Source organism: Netta rufina (assembly GCF_964035555.1).
Source record: "Netta rufina genome assembly, chromosome: 14".
In the NCBI taxonomy this organism is placed as follows: Eukaryota; Metazoa; Chordata; class Aves; order Anseriformes; family Anatidae; genus Netta; species Netta rufina.
Window position 1 is genome coordinate 13762368 of NC_140137.1, and position 25195 is coordinate 13787562.

Below are 25195 nucleotides of genomic sequence, written 5' to 3' on the forward strand. Positions count from 1 at the left end.
CTGTAACGTTTAAAAAAATAAATGTGGTCAAAAAAAAAAAAAAAAAAAGTTGTCGAAATAAAAAGCAAACGTCCAAATGTGTGCGTTTCTTTCCCCCTGTGCTTGTAAATAAGTCCCCGGGACACACTCCTGCCTGGTCCTGGTGCCATCAGCACCTGAGGTGTAAAAAAAATTATACTTATTTTTCTAATTAGGAGGCTGACAGTGAAAAGATTGAAACTGGAAAAGTGCTTCCCGATGCAAGATAACTTGGAAGTTTGCATTTCTTTCCTCTCTGGGCAAAATAAAAAATAAAAGGACTGCCCTGTGGAGACAAGGCATCACTTCTGGAGGTGCTGTCAGCTGCGGGACACCAGACAGCAGATACTGGCGAGGGGAAAAGCACTGCCTCTATCTGAATAAAAGGCTTTGTGCATAAACAGAAGGTGCTAGAGAATAAAATATTTCTGTAAAGTTTGAAATCATAAGCTCAGTGTGCTTTAGTACCGAAGGAACCGTGCTGCATGTACCCCCATGAAATACCTCTGAAGGGAAGAGGCCGCTCGCAGGCCTGTGGGAGCAGCGGGCCCCCAGCAGCACCCACAGGGGTGTCCTACACCTAAATACCCATGTTCCAGGCAACTCCTGCAATACCCCACGTGTCAATAAATCTTGAGGGCAGGGCCCAGTCTCCAGACACTTCCTCAACAGTTCTGACTCGTCTTAGTTTTTATTGCTGGTGTGCTCAGGCAATGAATAATTTGTTTGTGCTGCAGAACTACAGTGTGATCTTACAGGGACAACGCTCCCAGAAGCTGGCCACACCAAGGGGAAGGTGGTGGAAACACACAACTCACCTGCAGACCAACAAGCAGATAGTGAGGGGCAAAGAGATCACTGAAATAGTCTTGGATTGTCAGGCAGGACTGCCTTGACATTTGGGAAGCTCAAAGCACAAACCGCAGGGGCAGATGATAACAGAAGCAAGCAACTAGATAAAAGGGAGCGTGTTTGTGTCAGGCAGGGCTTCCTCCTGTCCCCGTGACAAGGAGATGCTGCAGGTGCTCCCGACTGCTCCACGGGAAGCTGGGAGCAACTGGAGGAACAAGCACCAACAGTGCCTGAACAGGTCGGTACTTACCATCAGGCTGTATTTCTGCCTGCAATCTTATCCCATGCAAATGAAACCATTCTTTTAAAATTGTTTTGCAACACCTACTGAGAGGAAAAAAAAAACACAAAACAACCAGAAAAATAAAAACAAACTTGCTCTTGTCACTGTCTGTTTGCTGTTTCAATGCTAACTACCTCCAGCTCAGGCTAACACAATGACATGTTTTTTTTTAGTCTTCAAAAAAAAAAAAAAAAAAAAAAAAAAGTAAATGGAGGTCTTTGTATAATTGCAGTTTATTTCAGCATATTAATCCTCATGGGAACCTCAAGATTTCACAGTCTGGTAGTCCAGAAGTAGCTTGCTGTAAAATAAACTGCTTCACAGAGACATTCTTTATTAGGTATCTATCACTAACCTGATCTAATAATTCTTTGTGGGAACTGCAATGAAGTGAGAAACAATGTTTCATAAACCCATCAGCACTGAGGCAGTTTTAGTGCCTTTGAAGCAGTAATAGCCTGCCCATCCAAGTCAGCCCCCTAATCAAATTAGGGAAACCTGCGCAGGCTTTTAAATCTTAGTTGGAGCAGCACTACCTCCTACAGATAAGTCTGCAATGTAGCTGTCATCTGGAACCTACTGTTTTAACAGCATCCATTCAAGGTTCTTGAGACAGAAATGCTACTCTCCAAAAGGTATGTGCTGCAGAAGATGCCCTGGAAAGAAGCTTTTTTTTTTCTTTTTTTCTTACACCCCCTCCAGTCTTGGACTAAAAGACTGCTCCCACTGCCCAAAGAACAGAGCACAAAAAGGGCAGTGAGCTGTTGAAAGCCCTCCCCTGAAAACCAAGGTGTAGGATGGATCTACCAGCAGTTGTACACAAGTTAGGCACACTGAAAAAGGAAACTGAGGGCTCCATCTTCCCCTGGGCTAGGCAATTGATGTGCAGCACTGTGCTCCCACAAGCTGCAGGAAAAGGTCTTCAGAAAAGATGCGCGTACAGGCTTGGGTGTTTTTAAAATTCCATTCTCATGGCCATTTATCATGGCAGCAAACACACAAGCTGCCTTTCAGGAAAGCTTTCTGTCGCTTTGAACACGTGGCTGATGACAGGCTGGGAGGGAAGTGTCCCAGGTATGGTAGCTGCTGCCCAGGTGTCAGCCCCCAGTGACTCCAGGATGGCACAGAGCACCCCCTTACACAAACTTAGCTCTTTCCACAGCTCCTCCAGCACAGTCCACATCTCCCTAGATTTCTCCTCAGGTATCCTCCTTCCCTTGTGGCTGCTGCTTTGTGTTAAACTTGGCTGAGGTGAGGTGCTGCTCCTTGGATGAGCTGCTGTTTTGGGGTGCAATGGGGTGTTCCCCTTGGCTTCAGAGCTGCCTGGAAGCAGCTGAGGGGCAGACGGGAACTCACAGCTCCTGCCCCAAAGGCACCCCAGCTGCCTGAATCTGGTAAGTATGCCCAGCAGTGTTCAGGCATGAAAGCAGTAAACCCTGCAAATTTATAACCCAATACAAAGGGCAGCTGGGAGGGATGTTTCCCAGTGGGGCTGGAGGAAAGCAGCGCGTAACGTGGCCGGAATCCTACAGCAGAGAAATGTCAGACCAGGGTAACTAAGCTTCTTCTCATAAGAAGCAGAGGGAAGGGAAATCAATCACCAGAGCAAAACAGGCAGGAACAGTCATTTCTGCATACACAGTTTCAGAAAACACATTAAAAATTTATTTTAAATATATTATAAAAGGAAGTCCATTCAACTTTAAAAACACTAGGCATTCTATCAATGATTCCCAGTTTATGAAAGCTACTACATTAAAGTGCTACAAGTCCTTTACCACCCCCAGATATTAGGCTGTTGGTCCTAATATGCACAGAAATAAATATACACTGATTCAAGAGGCACCATCCAGTTTTACAGATAAAATGCATGCAATACAAGAAATAGACGAACTTAGACCTTATCACCAAGATTGTGGAGAATGCATTTTAAAACAAATTCCCTTCACCACCCTACAGGCTAAAGCTATTTGTTACTGTTATAATAAGGGCTAATGTTTTAGACTAATTAGCTTGATCATTTTTTTAGCATGATTTTATTGTGGTTGAAGTTCACATTTGCTTGCTCACTAATTGGGATTAGAACTTTTTTTTTTTTCCTAGAGTTGAACTAGTAGCTGTGAGACCACACAGATCCAGTATCTTTAAATAAAACTCCCAAATCCCTCACATCTGCTGGAATCATTGAAGCCTTTTGGGTAATACAGAAGCATCAAGAAAGCTCAAATGCAGTGATTAAAGCTGAGGCAGAGTTAAAAAAACAGACAGGAATTTTTTATTAGGATTTCCATAATCTATTGTTGCCTAGTTTCATACACATATCTCCAAGTTAAAGTGTGGCACTATAAAGGAGCAATCGAAGCAGAAGGTGAGTTTATTTCAGTCACACCTCAAACTTATAAAGGAAGTCAATCTGACTGGTTAATGAAGAATGTGAAATGAATTGACAACTGAGCACTGAACGCTGATGGAAATTTTGGATCTCAGCTTTCCCGTTCTCCACCCATCGCATCTCTCCCCTCCACTTGAACCAGGTAAAGACTTGAAACTTCTTTTAAAAATATGGACTCAATAATAAGGTGGCAAGTAAAGCACTTAAAGCTAAATCTTACACAGGTTGGGAAATTGCAGCACACAGACTCGCCTTGCTCAGCATCAAGCAATAAGCCACTGGGAAATGGAAAAGGACCTCCTGTTCCTGCCCCCCAGTCCGCCTCCCCTGTTACTACATATCTTGTGAAAGGCCTTTAAACTCTACCTCCACAGACTCTGATAATAACCTAAAGCTATTCACCATTTTGTCAACCACTTGCCAATGATTTAAGAAGCTTGCCATGCTAAATAACTGTTAAATGGAAAGCCAGCTTGCTGCTTCTCAGGTAAGGACTGACTTAGGCACCATCAGGCTTTATCACAAGTAGAAACACGGTAGGTGAGTGGGAACATGAACTGCAGCAGGTGGGAATGGATGGCACACTTGAATCCCCAGCTAGCAAAGCCAGACTGTTTCAGACATAACTACCAGCACTCTTTTGACTGCAAGCAAGCACGATGGGCTGACTGCTAGGGGCTGTTCTCTCCAGTCAAAACCATTCAAGTGTCTGTCCATATCCTGAAAGACAATTTAAGATATAGGCTTCTCCCTTTTAACCCAGCAGTTATGCAATTGCCCAGTATGACTTTCAGGATATATCCCTCATCTCCCCTCAGCGATGCGAGCCAGCAGAACTACTCTAATGATCCGCACCGTGTTCCTGCAGCACTGCTGGCTGGTGCTGCCATTGTGCCTTTCAGCACATTGATGTCTGAGGGCAGCAGGGAAGAGCAAAGTTTGCTGACTGGAACTTTCCACTAAAGGAAAGCAAAGCCCCAAGCACACACATTACAATAAAACAAACCAGGAAGAAAGATAAGGGGAGAAATTGCTTTCTTGCTACTTCTGTATTAAAGATTTGAACACACCCTTTAAAGGTTTCTCAGTGACGGAAGGTGTCGACTGTCTGTAAGACATTTCTGCCAGAGATTTGATGCGTCATTGGGACTATTTGTGATTTCTGATTTGGCTACTTAGAACACAAAAAGCAGGACCTTGCATGCCAGTGAAATGTGTCAGCCTTCGCCATGAGGTGAAACATCCAGCAGCTAACTGAAACATGCTCTGGTCTAGCTTTAGTCATCACAGCGTACCAAAAGGAAGCTGCCACTCTTTCCAACTCTTCCTATGAGGAGAGACACCATCTGTCCTACCGCCCCCAAGTCATTAATGACATCAGTTTAACAGAGGAAACTCGGGAGCTTCGGAATTACTGTCATCCACACAAATTTTGCACTTGGAGTTAAACATTTTAAAAAAAGCACACGCACACAAACACTGCACGAGTCAAGCTTTCTCATACATCCTTAACCCCCCCAACCCTTTCCCCTCTTCTCTCTTGTCCAGCAAGGCACTAGGAAATGGTTCAAGTTTAAGCATTTGCTGTACATTTACATTTTAAAAGGCACATCTTTATTTTAATGATGCTGTATTCCCCCATTCGGTAAGGGTCACACTTTCTTCTATTATGCTGTGGAAAGGAAAGTTAAATGCCCAGGCATGAAAAAGGGCACCTTGCACATATGAGGTCCCCAAACCTATTACTGTCTGTAGACCTTAGAGATTAGCACCTGTATAAACCAAGAAATTCAAGAGCAAATCAAAGTATTATTATGCGACATAACACACATCCAGGGATCCCATTCTCGTCTGGGACTCTGATATTTAAAAGCAGCAGAATTTATGCAGCCATGGAGTGAGGGTTTGTTTGAATATTTCTGGGGGAAAATGGAAAGCATTTATTTTGCATTAGATAATCACTGGTATTTAATCTCCAGTCTTGACTTGCATGCAGATATGATATTTGCTTACGTATTCATGCTTTAGCAATTTTGCTTACAAATAACCAAAGGTAATTGGAATAATTAACCAGTTTGCCCAGCAAAGGCTCGATTAAAAGATGCAGACTGTGAAATACAGCTTCTATTTCTCAATCAGCGAATGGTTGGCTATATTAAGTCTTCTCATTAGTCAGCAAAGCCTCTAGGGTATTGAAACTTTTAATTGATGTAAATAAATTAACAGCTCAAAGCACAGTGAGCCAGTCAGAAGTGTACAGAATTTGTGGGGTACTTACAAATTCAGATGGCAAGCCTTGAGAAAACAGATGAGATCAACCACACTGTGAAGGACCCAGTGGGACCAGTCACCCCACAGCTCCAGTTTCCTCGTACTGGTGGTTGGTTGTCAAGCAGGAAATGCCTCAACAATCCCTAACCTTTCGGTGCATACTACTAAGAGCTGTCCTTTCTCACCAAATTAAGATCACTCTGTGGTAAAAGACCTGCTTGTTACTATAGTTCTCTCTGAAGCAAGCATCCAGCAAGCTAACCAGCTAGGACTCGAAGCTCTCTTTGCAAGGTGAGCCCAAGTACAAAGCAAGCCATGCATTTTAGAAACAGAAACTAATCCTCTTGTTAGAAAACTAAGCCACAGAAAGCTGCAAGCTGCAATCAGAATGCCCTATGTCCATGTATATCACTTGCTGATTGTGTTCCAATTATATATATATAAAAAAATTGCTCATGGACAAACAGCTTCTTGTTCCACAGGTACTAAAACATTCATAAAGACACCTAGTCAGGCCATGTAGCGATCCACAGTCAACATTACTAGGCTAACGAGAGCATTAATAACTTAAGGAAAGCAAGTCGGACACAAAGCACTAGGAAGTGGCGCTCTCTCCCATAGAAATGAAAAGGGATCCTAATGACAGATCGTAGGTACTGAGAACAAACAACACTGACACTGGTCTCAATTCCATTGCAATACTGCTGCAGAACTGTCACAGGGAAAGCCTAGAGCCTTTTCCCTTTCTTCACTCCCAAAACGTTAGACACTAATACATTTGGCAACCCCAGTCCCAGCTGCAATGCAATGCCCATTTCCCCCTGCTCTGTAACAGCATGAACCAGGTGAATTGGCAGCACAGGTCAGATACAGCTTCATCTGGGAGGATACAAAGGTGGAAATGATTTTGACCTCACAGTCAATACATCAGACTCGAGCACTAGAGATGCAAGTAGTCATTCCCTAATCTGCTCCCAGTTTACAGACAGCACTGCGAGGCCTCAAAGACATCTAAAACACAGGTAGTGGCCCTACAGCTGGCAACAGGAGAAAGGGCTTCTTGCGGAGCTCTGCAAAGGTGGGAGCCAGCCTGACCAATTCTTGACACTAGGCAAAAATCCTGATTTCACAGAAAAGATATGTCAGAGCAGAGCTTCCCTGCCCCAATGAGGAGGGCAGGTCCATTAACCGTGTTTATCTAGAGTCCCAACGGGGTACACTGCTCTTGCCCTGAGCGATTCAGCCTTTCACGCCTGGAGGCGACTGTACACAACCTCTTGCTGCAACATTACTGAAAGGACGATTGGACAAACTGTGGAGCTGGATGATTATTGGAAAAGGCCTAGTTGCATTGATTTAGGAAGCATCTTTGCAAAAGGTTAACTGCACCATCATTCACAGCTTTTGCTAGAAAATGTCACTGCTGCCTTCAATATAAGTTAACTGAATTATTAAATGTTTTCACAACAACTTCGTTTTAAACCAGTGTTTTGTTCCATTTTTTTAAACACTCACTTTTAGATAGACTTGAAACCGATGGTCCTCTGTTCATCCTTCAGTGTCAGCACCTTCTTTTTCCAGCTTCTGGGATGAGATAATTCTGTTTCAGTGTCTGGTTGATCCCACAGCCCAACCACAAGGGTAATACCTTGTGCTGCAACCTGACTACACAAGGACAGCGTACCAGTGAAACCAGCCCCTTGATCCCACACCTCTGCTTAAGCACACAGATCTCCTGTCACAGTGAGCTGTACAGAAAGGGAGAGAGAGATTAAGAGCATGCTCCCCCAAACCTACACCACCACTGACCACAGGACTCATCACTGGAATAAATTACATACAGACTGATGAATAAGTGGATACAAAACAATGGCTAATCCCGGCCTTGACTCAATTATCCTGAATTAATCTGCTCACACCACCTGTGAATTAAGTTAGCCTCTAAAGGAAAAAATAAAGTTGCCTTCGTGTTTAATTCTGAGAAACTCTGGAGGTGTCCATGCTAAAAAGATGTGGTATAAGAGGTGAATTTGACATCCAAAGGCTCCTAACAAAACCCTTAACCTGTAAGAACTGTGCTCACTTAAAAACTCTCTACTAATCTTTCACCTTGAGGATTCAACAGTGAGTGACAAACTGTAAAGTGAATGGAGCAGAAACCCAGATTCCTCATCGCTAATAACCACGGTGATAACCCCAACACTTGGCTGCATTTCCTCTAGAGCTCATTCCTTTATCACAGCTATCATTGGGAAAGTAATAACAGCCAACCTGTTTGAAATATATTTTGGTTTAAGGCAAAAAAAAAAAATCATTTCGTTTTACATTTTGATGTCTTTTTTTTTTTTTTTTTTTAATGTCTATGACATCAGAGGATTAAATTTTGTGTTCAAGATTTTACTTAGATGGATTTTGGAAGATAAAGCACCTAAGCGGGAATGCTTCAGCAGGTTGCATAGCAGCTACATAAAGTACGGTACTTTGAGGGTCCTGAAGAAAAAAAAATCATTTAATGCCAGACCTAGATGGGAAATAAAACATAAAAAAAAAAAAGAAAAAAAAAAAAAAAGCAGTTGGAATCAACATTCAGACTCCTCTAAAAACAGAGTTTCTATTCCAGTCTCAGCACAGAAATGGCTCCGGCAAAGCCTTGAGAATTCCACCATGCCCAGAAGAGAAGGATGCAGCATCTTCACAATAAAGACTGGCCTGCTAGTTTACCTTCTCCTGAGATTCTCCCTTTTACCTTCATTAACTGTTAAAAAAAAGTATCCTTAAAAAAATTTTTCGTAACCCTCCCCAGTAAAAACTATAATTGTAAAATATATATATATATATGTATATATATATACAGTCTGTCTTTTTAAAGATCAAGGTTTCTGTTAAATTTTTCCAAGACGGTTGAGTTTGTATGTTCAAATATCCACTGCTGTGTTGGAGACGAGGGGTTGCAGCTGTTCATAACGATCTTTCGATCACTCTCACTGCAGTCCATACAGCTGCTGCTTACTGGGTGGTACAGGGTCTTGTCCTGGAGAAGAGAAATTTCAGGTGAGGGCACTAAGCAGAGAAGCAGAGCTGTTTTAAAACTGACTGAAAGAAGTCTTAAAAACTAAGGCAAGCCACTTTGTCACTTGAGTGTATCTGAGGAAGTTCCAAGCTTAACTGGTGGGTAAGTAGCACTCCCATTTCCACCCCCTCCCTTGCTGCAGTACTGAACCCAATCCTCCCACCTGCACTGGGAAGGTCCAAAGCTATTGCTGAGAGCAGGTGCTCCAGCACCAGGCTCTCTTCCTGCTGCAGCACTGTGCGTGCAGATTGCAAGGGCTAGGACAGGGCATTTCATCAAGAATGTGCTTACCTGTTTGCAACAAAAGCATTGCTTAGCAGGAGGATGAATAAACCCTTATCTACTTTTGGCGTGACCTTCTAGTGCTCAGAAGAAGCCAGTAAACGCAGCACACTCCTTTGCAAACTGGTTTTGCAAGGGTGTTGCATCACCTCCCCGCCAGCCCTGGACAGGACTGCACGGACAATGCCCTTTTGCTTAGCAAGCCCTGGAGAAGCTGCGCTCACCATTCCTAACCCATGAAGCAGGGCAGTCAGCTCTTTCTGATCAAGGGTAATTAATGGCACAGTGACTGAGAGATGAATAAAACACGGGTGGTGACATCTGAAGGAAACTCAGGTGCCTACAGGCAACTTGCCACCTTAACGAACACACACGCGTGTGCACGCGCGCACAGCACACACTCACTCTTCTGTATCTCCAGAGCTGGTTCCCCTTCATCCCGTGGCAGTCGTAGAGGGTCACAGGGCTGCTGTGGGAAATGGCATCAAAACAAAACTTCTTGGTATGCTGAGGGTCCCCGGGACGGATGTCTTCTCTCCAGCTGAAGGTGAATACCTGCTAGGACAAAACAGACCCTCAGGACAGCAGGTACTGGGCACAGCGCTTCCACCAGCACTACGACATCGCCTTCTTTGCCCACAGAGCGGGGACTGCTTCAAGGAAAGGACAAAACTATCCTGGAGAAAAACTGCTTCCCCCTCTGGGGACAGGGACTGCTGACTCGGGGGATCCGTAAGAGCTACCCCGCGGCCTGCTGTGCAGCATGCTCAATGAGGCTGTGCTGCTGCACACAGCCATGCTAGTTAGCTTGGGTACTAATAGCAGCCTTGAATGTCTCTGCAATGCAGACATACATCATGGATTAAGTGAGCAGCTGACCAATTACAGCACTTCGCAGCTAGCAAAAAAAAAAAAAAAAAAAAAAAAGGGGGAGAGCTACAGGAGCTCTGAGTTAACACCAGCAGTAAATATCCAAGTCTGCACAGGCAGCCTGCAGTCACCTTGAGAACAGTTTGCCCCGTGCCTTCTGGTACCAGACATCAGGAGGTCCACAGCCTCCCACCCCAGCTCACAGGAGCTTTGGAAGGGTAAATGCTAGGGCAGTGCTTCCTGGTGCTCTCTTCTACTGACCCTGCACTGACTCAGTCCTTCCAGACCTCTTTTTGCTGGGGTGAAGTGAAAGGAGGGATACCAAGGAAAAGAAAAGGTTTTAGCTCTAGTGACTAAGCATAACCTATCAAATGCCTGGCAAAATCATGGCTTTAATGAAAGCTGCTGGATGCCAGCACATCTTTAATCTATAGTGTCAGAACATGGGGGAACTGTCGGTGATTGTACAACCCCATGCATGCTTGGCTCCCCAGCACCTGCTTTCAGCCACAGCTTGAAACAGGAGCACGGTCTAGCTGCATCTTATGATGATCACGGCTTTGCTTATCACATATGCTTTAAGCATTGTAACGCTGAATCTCACAAGAGATAAGAGACGTGTTTAAATGCAGGTGCTGGTGTGAAGCTTCTGCTTCCTACTCTGACAGAACAGTGTCTCTGGCAAGGGTGCAAGCATCCCCTGTGACTGGCACCAGCCAAGGTGGAGCTGCAGGGCTGCTGGGCAGCATGTCCTCCCTCAGTCCCCATGGGGAAGGGGCTCTTCTGGGGGCTCCTTTTGGACCCAGGTGAGGGAATGGCTCTCTCTTCAGAGAGAGGATTTTGTGGGACAGTAAGAAAGACCAGTAATGCGCAGTGCTACTACTTGAAGCAGTGTGGCCAAAACCTTTGGCACAAAGAAGCTGCTTTGCTCCTGTCTCCCTTTAAGCCTCTCTTGTGAGAGAAATTACCATAATCGTTTAGGTTCAAGGCAACACAAAAACCCCAAACGCATTCTCCTCCTCAATGTAAGCCAACACTAATTGTTTAAGATCCTCCTGACACAACAGAGGCTTAGTTTTGGATCATGCCCGAGTAAATTGGTTTCTAGTTTTCATGCATCAAAATTGATATGCAGCAACACGTTATCTCCTAGTACTGAAGCCATTCCCCCGAAGAGTTACGCATGGCTCTGTAATAGAGGCATTGTTTTCTTGATCTTTTCTCAGCTCAGCTACTACACTTTAGACAAACTAATATTTCCCTCCCTTCTGCTACAATAAAGCTGTCGTTTCTGGCACCTTATATGTCGAGAGGGTGAATCTATAGCCCGACTGGTTTCATCTCTCTCCAGCAACGGCTGGGTGTTTATAATGTATTTGCCTCCTGTCAGGAGGATGATAGTGAGCGGTTATTGAATGCTCCTGCAGCTTTATTAATATGCATGATGCTCCTCTATCACTTCTTTCAGCACAACCTTTGAAGTTAATATTCACTTTGTTACATATTACAGCTGCCTTGTTACCGGTTTCTTTTATTATTTTGGCATACTGTTTTCTTGTGCTTTCTTTTGTTTACTCCGAGAACTTCAAAGCAGAGGTAAAAGCCCTGCACAGTCTGCCAGGCTCCAGACCCTGCCACAAGCAAAAATGCCACATCGGGCTACCAAGCCCATCAAGTGAAATCAGCATTTGAGTCTTGGGGTGCACAGCACCCTCTGCTCACCTGACAGAGTTCTGCAAACGCCTTGCTTCTCAAACCCTTACCTGCACGTTGTTCCATGCTGCCTCTCCTCTGTCCTTCACGCAGCTTTCCAGCCTCAGTGGGGATCCCAGGGCTCCATGCTTGGTATCCACACACAGCCCAGTTCCTACATTGCGAATCTGAAACAGCAAATTAGTCGCTGAATCTCCTGCTCTTATCAAGTGACAGACAAAAGAAAAGAAGACTTAAACTGCCTCAAATAGTGGCGGTATTTGTATGGAAACAGTTTTACGATTCCTCGTTTAACTATATATCTGAGCTGGCAGATAGCAGCTAGAAGAAAGCACAGGAGCTCAAAATGGGACCCACTGCCAGCTGTAAAATAACCTGCAGGACACAGCAAAAACCATTTGCTACACAACTGCAGAGCCTGCTGTGCTGTGTACAACAATCCAATACTTCACTCCTGAGATGCCTCTTCCCCCAGAACACAGCTGACTTTCAAACCAGGGATGACTTTCCTGGCTTTCAGATGGGAAAACCAACGAGCAGAGCAGCTCAGAACAGTTGTGTAGCCCTTTGGAAATACAAGATTTCTACTATTGCTCAGCTGCCTCCTATTCCTAGTTCTCCCCGTTGGCGTGTTTTGCCTTTTACTAAATACATAACATGCAGACCGAGCCAAGTCTCCTTTTCTATTTATTTTTCTATTTCTGCACTAATAGAAACTGTTGTCTCACTGCTTTCATTGAGCAGGCCAACACAACGGTATGGGAATGCTGGTCTTTGAAATGCTTTGAGCCTGTTTGCCCACTGCCGACTTCAGACCCCAAACTTGCCTCTCCCCAGGCAGCTGCTGGAGGCTCCACCGGTGGGTAAAACTTGGGCAAGTCCCACGCCACCTCGCTCATGAACCATTTGAAGCTCTTGCAGTTCAGGTTGTTGCGGAGCTCCTTCTGAGCCGTGACGTCCCCTGCAGAAAGGTGCCGGTACTCGGGCCTGCGCTGGTAGATGTACTCTGCGTACTCATCCATCCACACCTCGGCCACCCGCTTCAGGTTCTGTGGGGGCAACAGCCATGTGGGAAAACCAAGGGGAAAAAAAAAACAGATGAGAGATCTCTGTACAAACCATCAACATTAGCATTCAGAACAGCTTCCCTGTTTTTGCTCAGGAAGGATTTTCATTCACATCCACTCTTTCTCTCCAGCTTTAGGAGAGAGATTATTTTTATTATTCTCTAGTTCCAGGGGACTTTTAGAAAGATATTTTCAGCTGAGGTCAAAACAGAATCCTGGCACTTGGCCATTATATCTAGTTCCTTGTGGCTAAGAAAAACAACATTAATCAAAAGTTGGTTTTCTATTTTATTTTTCAGAATAAAAAAAAAAAAAAAAGCAACTCAGAGAATGATGCTGGTAAATACCACTGGCCATTCAAAGGTCCCTGACAAAAAGCTTCTTTCTTATATCTTTCCTATTGTATTTTATATTCACCTAGGAATGGGATTTGTACTACTCCCTTCTGGAAAGCTTCAGTTCACAATATTCTTACCACTCTTTTTTGGTTTCCTTGTGTAAAAAGCTGTTTAAGAGAAACTCTGAGATACGGTAGGAATACACAACTTTCAGGGGATGACCACTGAGAACAGAAGCAAAGGGTTTACTCCCTGGCAGCAGAATACTTCACATTGATCTGCACAGCAGTCTCACAAAACCAAATATCCCCCCCAGATCATGCCTGTCACATCAGTGTTAACTCCAGCTTTGTACTGGCTCTGCAGTGAGACTTCTTTTCTTCTGGGAAAAATACAGATAACTGCACACACTGAATTCATGTATCGCTGTAATGCTACACCCTAAAACACCACCCTAATCGACTGAGCAAATCCACCCCAGCAATGAGCACACAACACCCTCCAGAGTCAGCCCTGCTGCTTGCCATCAGGCACCCAGCAGACCGTCGGACCTTGTAGTGCTCTCTGGCAGCACCAGGGATGCTCCTGGTGCCACACAGAAACGTGACGTGTTCAGTCACGACTTCAGCGACCCAACAGCACTGATCACCTCGCTTGAAGGCAGTCAGTCCAGCAGTGGTCACCCACTGCCAAAATAAATTCGGGTGTTAAGAACGAGCAGCGTGCCGACCCTGCCCCAAGCGCGGCCTACGCAAAACAAGAGCACGCATTCACCTCAAGGTGACTTTTATAATCTTAGATGACAAGAAACAGCCTTCCCTGCACCTGTCCACCATTTCCTTCCAGCACTGTGGGGGTACGCAAGAGACAAATACTGAATCAGAAGAAATATAGCTCCTTCCTGAAGAGATGGCACAGACAGGAGAGCGCTCTGTCCCTCTGACAGGTCATTGCTGGGCTGGGTAATAAAGTCAAATCTGTAACTAGGACAATGCTATTAAACTGAGAAACATTTTAACACCATGCAAGCTGTAAGACTGCACGACAGCAGGGTACCTTCTTGTGGTTTATAGTTTTGCAGCCTTCCTGCTCCTATGATTTTTCTTCTCCCCACCAGAGGGCAATGCAATCCCTTCTCAATTTGAGAAATTAATTGGACAAAGCTACTGCACAATAAGCAAAGGCTCTTTCCTCTTTGGGGTACATTAGATTAAAAAATAAGATGGCACAGAACTTCCATTGCAGAGAATTACAGCTTGCTCATTCAGTGGTCTGTGATGCTTGAAACCGAGAGGTCTTTCAATCACCGAAACACAATCAGCACGCTGAAGCCTGCTGCTCTTGGAGAGCACAACTAAAATGACTGAATTATTATACAAATAAAACTGTACCTTGTTTTTTTATTGGTGATTCCATACCAAGTGCCTGATTGCAAAGCTCCTTCTCAACACCTAGCAATAGCTGGTATTTTGAGCATGGAGCTGTCTGTACGTGTCTGTAGCTCCCCTAGACTCTCTTCCCTTTGTGCTAGACGTCCTCCTCTGCAACAACTGCTCCGTTTGACCCCCGTATGAGTACAATTTGTGTACTACAAGCCTCAATTTTCCTCCCATTGTGGGGTAACAGAAGACAATAGCACAGCCACATTGCGGATGGACATCTTTTGTAGCTTGAGATGGAGAAAGTAGAAGAGCTTTTGCTTTGCAAAACCTTCCAAGAGGCTGCTGTCTGATCACATGCAGGGTGAGGGGGAACATCGCTGCCACTTACCCTTGCCAGGCTGACTCCTGTTGGAACCTTGTAAGGAACGTATTTCCTGTAGATATGGCCAACTCTAGAGCAAGGGATGTCCTCCATACGACCCCCACACATCCATACCTGTGAAACAGCAGAGATGGATTCACTCTTGGTTATATGGAGAAAAAGAGAAGAAAGACTTTCAAGTTATGAAAAAGCTTAACCCAGATTTTTTTTTTAACTTTAAAGTACACACTCTCTGAAATATCCTCCCTCCTTGCTTTAGTCTCAAATCCTATAACTACGTGATTAGAACCATGCAAGCCCTGATTTAGTGCAAGTACTATCAAGCCCAATGGCTAAACAGTTTAATTTTGCATTTCTTAGAGGAAAGAACAGAAAATAATCCAGAGAACAGCACACTTTCAATTGACATATGTTATTACAGCAATAGCGATCATAATAATTAAACTGGACTGCCATATAAGATCCTGGGTTTAGACTGTTTATAAAGGAGGCCATATATATAGTACAGGTCAGGTCTTATGCAAAATGCTCCGGGGAATTCATGAGCCCGCTCCAGTGCCAGAAAGCAGTAAAGACCTGCTACTTTTCCTGGTGGTTATCACTGCAAAGTCTGGGATATCACTCTTATGGTTTTATTGCTGACAGGCACTCATTGCTCTTGCAACCTTACAATTAAGCATAAATCCCTTCCTGGTAAAAACATAGTTTGCCTTAAAAAAAAAGTCTTCAGAAAGTCAGTGAAACACACCGCTAGTTAAAGATGACTACCTTGAGGCTTGATTAATGTCTGGATTACACCCAGATGTTTCCTTCCCCATCTGGGAAGACTTCACTTTCTGCAACAACTTTCTGTTATTCCTTATTTATAGCCTGGGTGTAGTCATTTTGCCCAAACAAGTGAAACCAAAGGAGACATTTCTGCAGCAGCTCATCTGCTCCATTAGGTTTAAGAAATATATCGATACATGCTTCCCAGAGATACCTAATCAATAGTGAAAAGTACTCTTCGCTATTCAAGTCAAATGCTTTTCTAAATTCTTGAAGCATGACATTGAATGGCCTTCGTTTTGTCCCTAGATCTTGTGTTAATACCCCCAAGGCAGCAGTATTAAAGAAGGCCTGCTGGTGCTGCAAGCTGATGCAGAGCTCTTGAGCTCTCCATTCACTGTGGCTAATTTGAGCCACCACAGTTCACCGTACGATGAGCTTAGTCAACAGCTTCACACATAGCAGGCAATTCTATTAATATTCCACGGTGACAATATTAAATACTTAGCTCGGCAGAGAAATATTTGGCCAAGGCTGCTGCATAATTATTAGCTCTGACACTAAAGTCCTCTGGAGTTTCAGCTCTGTCTACTGGCCCTAATAATTACAGTCATTTGCTGACTGTGTATAACTTAATGGAGGCTGGTTGCTCTCAGTTAGTGGAATATTTTTCACAGACAACTTCTAAAGTTCAAGGTACTTAATTACATGCCGTTACGGCGAGAGAGAGACAAGAAGAAAGTTGACAAACACTCCTACAGAATTTCATTCCTTTTGTCCCTGCTGTGTCTTAAGAGTCTGGTGCAGAAGAGATGAATATAAAAAAAGGAACTTGCACTCGGCTTCTGTGAAGTTTCTTGTTGAATTAGAAATGTTTCCTATTCTCTGTCTGCTGTGCTTTTTTACTACAGAGAGCCACGATGTGATTTCACCACTAGGAAATTAACAGGTAGACCGAGAAAAGAATAGTTTGAGATGTTTTTTTTTTTGTTTGTTTGTTTGTTTCTACGATCGAGGGTTTGTACAAAGCTGTAAGAGCTGCAACAGATCTGTCCAGAACCTGGGAACTATAAAAAAAAAACCTGCAGGAACAGCTGAAAAGCCTAGAGCTCAGTTGCACAGGCAGAAACACCCCTCACCAACCTGTATTTTCACATTGTACACTGCACCAGCACCAAGTAAGCCCTGTTGATTCACAACCAGCTGTGTTTTAGGGTAAAGCAATCCTGAACGAAAACACCAGCTTGTTAGCCCTGCTGCCTGCCCAAACGTTGTATGGCACACTGGGATGAAGGGGTACGGGAGGCTAGACAGAGCAATGAGATGTGGGGCCAAGAGCTCCTTGCTGGTACAAAAAGACTCCAGGCACACAGGAAGACACTACATAAACCCATGTAATGACATGATAAGAAAAGCCACTCAACTGACTTACTGCATAAGTAAAATCTACGATCAGTTTTACATGCTCCTTTCCTAATCATGCCTTACAATATTTACTCCCCAGTGATGCTGTAACACCGCTATGTGGAGCCAGCAGAAGGCTTCTTAATTCCTGCTAGCAGACCTCCGCGACCCTTTCCAGGTACTTTGCCAACTCAGTGCTTTTTTAATATTGTCTCATGCTGCAAGTGACAGTGTGGCACCCGCAGTACAAATCTAATTTTAAAAGCACGCTTTCCATTCATTCATTGCTGCTTTGATTTATTTTATTAGCGAGCTTCTTTGTGCGGTGACAGAACTCATTACAACCTCCATAAAGACAATTACCAGCCCTTATCTATAAAACTGGAAGAAAGGAGAGAGGGGAAGAGTGTGACGTGTATCAGTAAAACACAGCTAACAAAAGCATAAGTTAAAGGTCAGGGGAATCACATTCGAGGGCCTGTCAAGGAATAACTGCTAGCGAAGCAAACCCGAAATAGCTGCGCGTTAGCTGAGAGAACACTTCCACTCGGCTGGCAATATTTGGTTGTTTTTAAACAAGGCCACAGTTCACAGGCATGACACATCAGAACTTACACCGCTAAAAATACAGCGCTGCCAAACAGCTGAAACGGCGCTGCTCTGGGGGGAGCTCCTGGTGCCTCTGCTCTAACACTGCCTGCCACTTACTGCATCCTCCTTAGGCCAGGGAGCCAGTTGCTTTTCTTTTTTCCTTTTTTTTTTTTTTTTTTTTTTCTTTTATTTTTTTTTGGTTGCTGTTTTATAGAAGGGCGAGCTGGTACCTAACCTCACTAGCTGACATGACAGCAAACATCAGAGCCTGAACTTGATGCGCTTAATTCCAAACAACAATTTACTGGAACGCTGCAAGAACAAGAATTAAAGCTGGTCCGGCAGGCTGGGCTTTACAAAATGATCTAATCAGATCTCATTAGGAGAGAGCAGGAAATCTCTCTTCCTCCCCAGGCACAATTTCACCAATCTACATTTTGAGATAGGAACCTAGCAGCTGACAGATCTGCTGGAATTAACCAAAAACCTGGCTACAGTGAGGTCAGTGGAAATACTGCAGCAGATTTCTCTATGGCTACAATCTCTCCCTGATCATTAAAGCATATACAGGAAAAGTGAATAACACAGGTAGTATTATTTCAGTCTTCTCAGTGGCCTGGAGAGCCATAACTCCATATTCATAAAGTGACTCAAGAGCCTTTGACTTAGCTATGAAAGCAGAAGATAACACGGCACCTATTCTCTACATGGGAATGTTATTCTGATCCAATTCCCGTTCTGCCATTTCAGAAAACAATAACACGTAAGACAGCTAAACCTCTCCTCTCAAACACACAATACAATACCACGATTGGTGTGTGAACACAAATTATCCGGGTGTACAAGGTTTATGGTTTCCAGAGACTGCAGCACGATGAGCCAATGCTTCCCAAGACAGGAAGAAAAAAAACACAAAAGCACACACACACAAAAGAGTGAGTCAAGCCTTGAAAAGAAAGCTGCTTCTGCAAGGCACAACAAATATAAAGTGCATGGGGTGGATCAATGGAGAGAAGCTGGCTGGGTGTCTGAGCATACACTGAAAGGTGGGAAGAAAAGGACACGGAGCAGAAGCCAAGGGGGTTCTCTGCGTAACGAGGTAAGTGAGAGGATGAAAGCAAGGGCAAACAGTAATTCAGGAAAATTGTAATTCTTTGCATTGTAAGCATCAGCTGCCATTACAGCTGGGACTTACGGCTCTATAAAAGATTGAGGTGACTAAAGAGGCGTTGGGATCTGTGTGTTTGCACAATACACACCAGCACGGCTCCTCCTTATCGTCTGGAGCATTTTCCAATAATTGCATTTCACAGGGGGACAGGGGTGTGTGCATGCCCATTTTCCTGCTGGTGCTTGGTGGAAGGCTACTCCGAAATCTGACCTAAGCACTTAGGGTGAACAGAGAGCAAAAATTCTAGTTGACAGTCTGAAACTGATCTCTGCATCAATGGGATAGGAAGGGAGAAAGAAGCCACCCTTCACTGCAGCTGAGTGCCTTAGAGTTAAGCAGGATGTGCTGCTCAAAAAAAGAAAAAGCAAAATGCCAGGCCTGTTTCAGTGTGGGCAAACGTGAGCTACTGGGAAGCAGCGCCAGTATGTGCCTGGAATAAGCAGCAAAGGCCCCAGTCAGCACTAACTTCAGTGACACAACCAGAAATGTTGTCAGAAGTGACCACTGAACAGAGAAACTAGGCCTGTAGAGTTAGGGGCAGCAGAAAGGAAATGTAGCCAGTGCTGCACAGAAACACTTGTGCATGCTTTTTTATCCTTTCTTCAAAATCCAAGAGTGCACTCAAATGTTAGTATTTGTTAATCCACTGAGATGAAGGAAAATGGTTCTCACACCACACAGACCTGCAGAGCACTTTGCCTGGAGCATCCTGCATGTAAGGCTTACAAGAGGATGCGGCTCATTTGAATAGGTGTAATGCCAGCAACTAAAATTCAAGACTGAAATCTTCCGTTTCACCTGAACATGACCTGACACAGGAAGACCTTTAGAAGAATTGGTTTAATACACCGAGCTATTCTGCATATACACAAGTCAAAAGAGCACACATTTTTGTCCTAAATGGATAGACTGACTGTCATTTCTAATCTACAAATTCCTGTTTTAAGGGATTGAGATTGCTAGCCAGTATTTAGGGTTAGGACCCAAGTTAGGAAGTTTGTTTCTAATTTAACATTTGCCTAAATTATTTTTGTCCCCACTGTATGCTGTGTTTTCTAGTGAAGCTTTGTGTACACGTTTCATCCAAGAAACAAGGCTTTTATTAATGGAATTTGATCCATCCCCTGGTTAAATGTTTCCTGAGGTGCTAAAGACTGATGGTTTCTCTGCTGGCTTGCTCTCAGCCTGAACGTTCTTTCAATGCATGCAGCAGAGCTAGCTGATGGCAGAAATACATAGGATCTCAGAACAGAAAGGCATGAGACTCCTAAATAAGCTTGTTTATTTGCAGTCTCTCAGGCACAGAGTTCTGGATTTTAAAATAAAGGGAAAAAACTGTAAAGTACAGTCCATACATGGCCGAAAAAAAAGAATGTGTTTGAGGGGAAAAAAAATATCTCCTCCTGGTGAGGCTTGAGAAAGCCAGAGCTGATGCAGTGGTTGAAAGACCATCAGTATAAACCAGTACCTGCACCCACAACTCCCAGCCATAGGAATGAACTCTTTGTTAAAGCTGAGCTGTAAATTTGGCACGCTTAGAATCTGCATCTGCATTAAATAATAAATAATGTGAAAGTAGGTACCCCATGTCTATACCCAGTGCTTTAAATTATTTGACAGTGCCCCTTTAATTACAAAATCTCAGTCTGCTTCCAAAGGTAAGAACATAGCTCTAAGCTCTCCAGGAAACGTCATAGCTTCATAAATTCTATGAACAAACCTTCTATTCTTGCAATTCCAGCAGAATTATTAAATCTATCAGCCACAGATGAATGTATCAAATTTATCTCAATTTCTGAAAATATACCAAGCCTCCTTCAGTTAAAACTTCATTTTTTTCTGTTGCACAATGAAAGAAAAAAAAGGGGTTCTTTGCAGAGATTAATTAAAGCAAACTTATCCCTCCATAAATTACCATCTCTGGCCTGAAATAAAACACTGCGTGCTTCAGAGAGGATAAGCAAACAGATGAATGAAGCAGTCTTATTTCCTGCAGATCAAGCAGTGTGACTGTCTGCTGGGGCACTAGAGACAAAGGGCTTGCCCAGCCACTGTCATCACTCTTGGAAACCAGCACTTTTGAAAAGGGCCAAGGAAAAGAGGCTGAATGCTGCCACTACCCCTCCTGCAGAGAATGACACCGTTACACAATTTCGTTACATGCAACACAAAGAACAAACGGCTCTACCTGTAATGGCATCCCCAAAGAGCGAGTTCCTCCCTCCCTCCCTGCTGCTGTTACAGAGGAGAAGGGATCTCCACCATGGCTTTATTATTTTTTTGTGTGATTTTTTTGTGACTGAAAAAAAAAAATGTTTGCTGTATGGTGGTACGTTGTTCATATGCATGGTAATACAGCTTGCTGTATATAGTTTGATATGCCTTGAATTGCCCAGAGGCATTGAGATCTCAGAATCTGTTTTGTTAGAGATCATCCATGACTGTTTGTCAGGGCAGACAGATGAGAAATTTTGGTTGCTGAAGCTCAACTGTGCACTATATGAGCATTGCTGCTGACTTCTGGGCCTGTGCTTAGGCCAACTAGCTTAGTTCAGTGGCACTGAGACACCTATGAGATATATTCATATACTCATATATTCCATATCCACCATATATTCAATCTCTGAAAGAGAAACCATGCTGTGGCCCAGAGTTAAATGTTGAAATCTTTACTTAATCCTCCACAGGCTATGGGAAGGATTCCCACCACTGAAGAGAAGCAATGTGGGGCATCTCAGTGGGTTTCCTAGAGTATATTTCAGAGTGCCATATTCCGTGATAACACAGCTACCAGTGGTCTTTATGGGTCGCAGTGACTTGTCACTATTAGTACGCGCTTTTGGCTAACTCTTACTTTAAAGCCCTCGAACTGAGCAGCTTGATCACGCAGTAAGTAACAGAGCTGTCCCCATGCCAGGTAGATAATGATGTGAAGTCACTGCCAGCAGCAGCGCTATTATTCCGATTGTTGATGATTTCTTTCAGGGTAATTAATAGGCTCGGTTCCTCGCAGCCAGGACTCAGATGGATTGAGCACAGACAGTAAGTTACTCTCATCGCTGGGAAACTCAAGTTCAGGCCCAAGGTACTCAACCAGGCGAGCAATGAGATGCCTGGATTCCTTTCACTGAAGGAGAATATTTCATCTTCTTGCTAGGGTGAGTGCAAAAAGCCTAACAGTTACAGATAGCTCCACGCAAGCTGACTTACCCTTGCTGGGAAGAGCACATGCATCTGCAGCTGTGAGCACAGAACGGGGGCACCCCAGCTAACGCTCCAAAACTGACCCTCATCATCGCTGATTCTTCTGCACACTATCTTACTACTCCCAGCTCTTTCACCTTTAGTCACACGCAAAAGCAAGGACAAGATAGATCATTCACATTCTGTGTCTCAGAACAATTCTTACTTTTTAAAACAAAAGTAATTTCCAGAGAAAATAGCTCACCTTAAAGGATATTTCATATTGCTCTCCTCCCCATATCTCCAGACCTGCATCATACCCTCCCAGCTCCCAGAACCACTTTCTATCGACTGCAAACAGTCCTCCAGCCATTACAGGAGACCTTAAGGAAAAACCAGACTCCATATTACAAACATATTCAAGGATACAGATCTCTAGCTAAACATTTAAAAAACAAAAGCAAGATTTCACAAACATTCTTTTCACCACCCAGAGTTCACAGTGCATTTGCTGCCCTGCAGGAACAAGCAATTGTTTTTGCATTATCTAGTAATTTCCCACTTGCAAATGAGGAGGACCAGACCAGGCTCATTTCAGAAGCAATAAATGCCTCTCCTCCAAAGAGGCAAGAGAGTTCACCATTAAGTGACAGAACATAACCTCTTCCAGAGGGACCCATATCCCGCACATTAGTGCTCTTTGTCTCAGTAGTATGATCAAGTCATTGAGCTTGACCTCCAAGGGTGTTTTTTTGTCGTTGTTTTTTATGCTGCAGAAGTAGAAAGGACAGCAGAACTGTCTCAATGTTGGCAAGCACAGCAACAGCAGAACATAACTTGATCACAGATTTACTTCTGCAATGCACTGCAATCATCAAAATTGCTGTAATTATTCTGCTAGGTTTTCTTCTCCCCCCACCTGGGAATGACATATAAGCTGCCACTGGCTTGTTGTTTTTGGCAGAGCATTAGGGATACTAAGTTATGTTTGAAAGATCTCAGTAATAAATGACCACATTAAATGTTACACATTACAGTTTTAAATGAAATGTTAACTTCTGCGGGAATTAAGGTGGCAAAAAATAGCAATGAAAAGGAGAGCGTTCACAGCTACTACACAATACAGTTCTTTTAAATCAACAAAGCAAACAGCTGCCAAAAACCAAGTAGCTTACAATCAGCTTCTGGCTTCTAATACACGGAGGTGTAAACTAACCCCGTAGCAGGGTTTTATTTTGTTAGCCAGCTCTTAGCACGCTGCGTTTCAGTAACTTACTCAAAGGGATCACTGGGATCGAGTTTCTGTAACTCAGGAGGAATAGGGATCCTCTTGTAATACATCTCCCAGTCAAATGCACCTCGCATTGCGTCTCCAGCCTGAGTCTCATATCCAAAGTGGTCATGATCAATAACATCGATCATTGGACAAACGATAGTCTTGCGGTTTCGGGCAATGCGATCTGAAGATTGGAGAAACACATTAGAAGACCTGCACCAGTTGGTTCTTTTGACCATCAAATTACCGAAAAGAGCACCAAAATACCAAGTCATCCGAGAGCAATATAGCTTTCTCCCCTTTCATTCTCTTTTGAGCAGATGCTCCAATTTTATCAATTTATCTGGTGTTTCTGAGATAGCTGGGATATCAGAGCTAAAACTATTGACATCAAAACACCAGGCACTCTTGCTCTGAGGCAGAATAGAAAAAGACAGTCATGCCACCACAGATACCCAAACCACCAGGTTTAAAAAAAAATGACAATCTTGTACGTACTTAGTTAGCAGCCTTGTTTTAATGAGTGACCGGGATGTGAACCCTTTCTGCACGGATTCAAAACCAGGGCAATAACCCATTGTACCACCTCGCTTTAATTGCTATGCCAGGATCTGGCAGGAAGCGATCCAGACTAATGGCATAACTACTCTCAGCAGGCTCAAGAAACGCAAGTTCACCTCCTCCTCTCAGCCTTTTCTTCCAATCAAATAATACAAAACAGGATTAATTCCTGAATAAACATCTGGAACTTCTTAAATACTTTATTACTGAGAAGGTCTCTTGTTGGAAGTTAACTTTCAGAGCTGAGGCGACAAATGATGTCTCAGCTTCGAATGCACGTCTAACAGAAATCCTTTCTATGCTTCAAAATTAAAGCTCACTGTACATGTTCTCATTTAAATGGCATTTGAGCTAATTCTGCCCTCCCTCCCTAGAGCTCAAGAAGCAGCAAATGTTTTACGTTATTACCAGATACAAACTGTTGTGAAAGCAACAGCATTACCATCCAGCAATCCTGCTGACAAATCTGACTTCTTTCTCAATCCTCCACTTGATTGCTGCTGCCAGCGTATTCCACAAAGCCACACCTCAGAGAGCACTTGGACACATCACTTGCAACGAGGTTGTAAAGGAGTTTGGTTTTCTTTAGGAGGAAGTTTCTACTTTCATACAGCATCATATCTGGCAGCCAAAGCAAATTGGATACTGCAAGATGCCCACTCCAAATAACGTGGGAAGAGCAGTACGTACAACTGGAAAACCTACCAAATCTACAGCAGGGCACAGATCACAGAGAACACACCCCTCCAAAACAAGCACAAAATCCAGATAGCATCATTCCACTCAGCTGAGCACTGCAAAAACAAACAAAAAAGGCAGCTCGCTACTTAAAACAGAAATTTCCTCAAGAAGCACCTGGGTAGAGGTGTGGCTGGCCAGAGGCACAGAGACACCAGGAACAGAAGGCACTGTCCTTTCAATTTGTCATCCTTGAAACAAACTAACATAAAACTGATGCCTCCTTAAGGATGGAGCACTGCCTTGGAAAGGACTACACATTTCCACAAATACATACCAGCAGCTGTTATTCACAAGAAGTGTTTTCCACAGGCTAGCAGACTACGAAGCTGAATATAGTTATACAGGAGAAAAAAACCTGGAAGCTACTTAAAATCTGTACATAAAGGTCTTTTCTGAATCATAAAGCAATTCCTCTCTGCAAGCTGCAGAATGACCATGCTATTGTTTACTCTTCTAGCAAGCTGTAAATTATTTAAGATTTTGTTTAGTGAGGAAATAGAAGAATATGATCTTTACTCTTTAATTAAACTAAGCATATGATAGGATTTTTGAACAGTCTAGCGCAGAAAAAAAATCTTGT

General features: G+C 43.6%; 1 protein-coding gene across 1 annotated transcript in view; it reads right to left on the reverse strand.

The window, feature by feature from the left end:
- Window positions 1-8152: 8152 nt before the first annotated feature.
- GALNT10 (polypeptide N-acetylgalactosaminyltransferase 10) overlaps window positions 8153-25195 on the reverse strand; it is a gene marked incomplete at its 5' end in the record, with an annotated part of 81900 nt that continues 64857 nt past the window's right edge. Inside the window, 7 exons of the mRNA XM_084295558.1 lie at window positions 8153-8847; window positions 9574-9723; window positions 11802-11918; window positions 12579-12800; window positions 14927-15034; window positions 22303-22420; window positions 23314-23497. Coding sequence (XP_084151684.1) covers window positions 8680-8847; window positions 9574-9723; window positions 11802-11918; window positions 12579-12800; window positions 14927-15034; window positions 22303-22420; window positions 23314-23497 — 1067 coding nt within the window. The 3' untranslated portion in view covers window positions 8153-8679. The remainder of the gene's footprint in view (window positions 8848-9573; window positions 9724-11801; window positions 11919-12578; window positions 12801-14926; window positions 15035-22302; window positions 22421-23313; window positions 23498-25195) is intronic.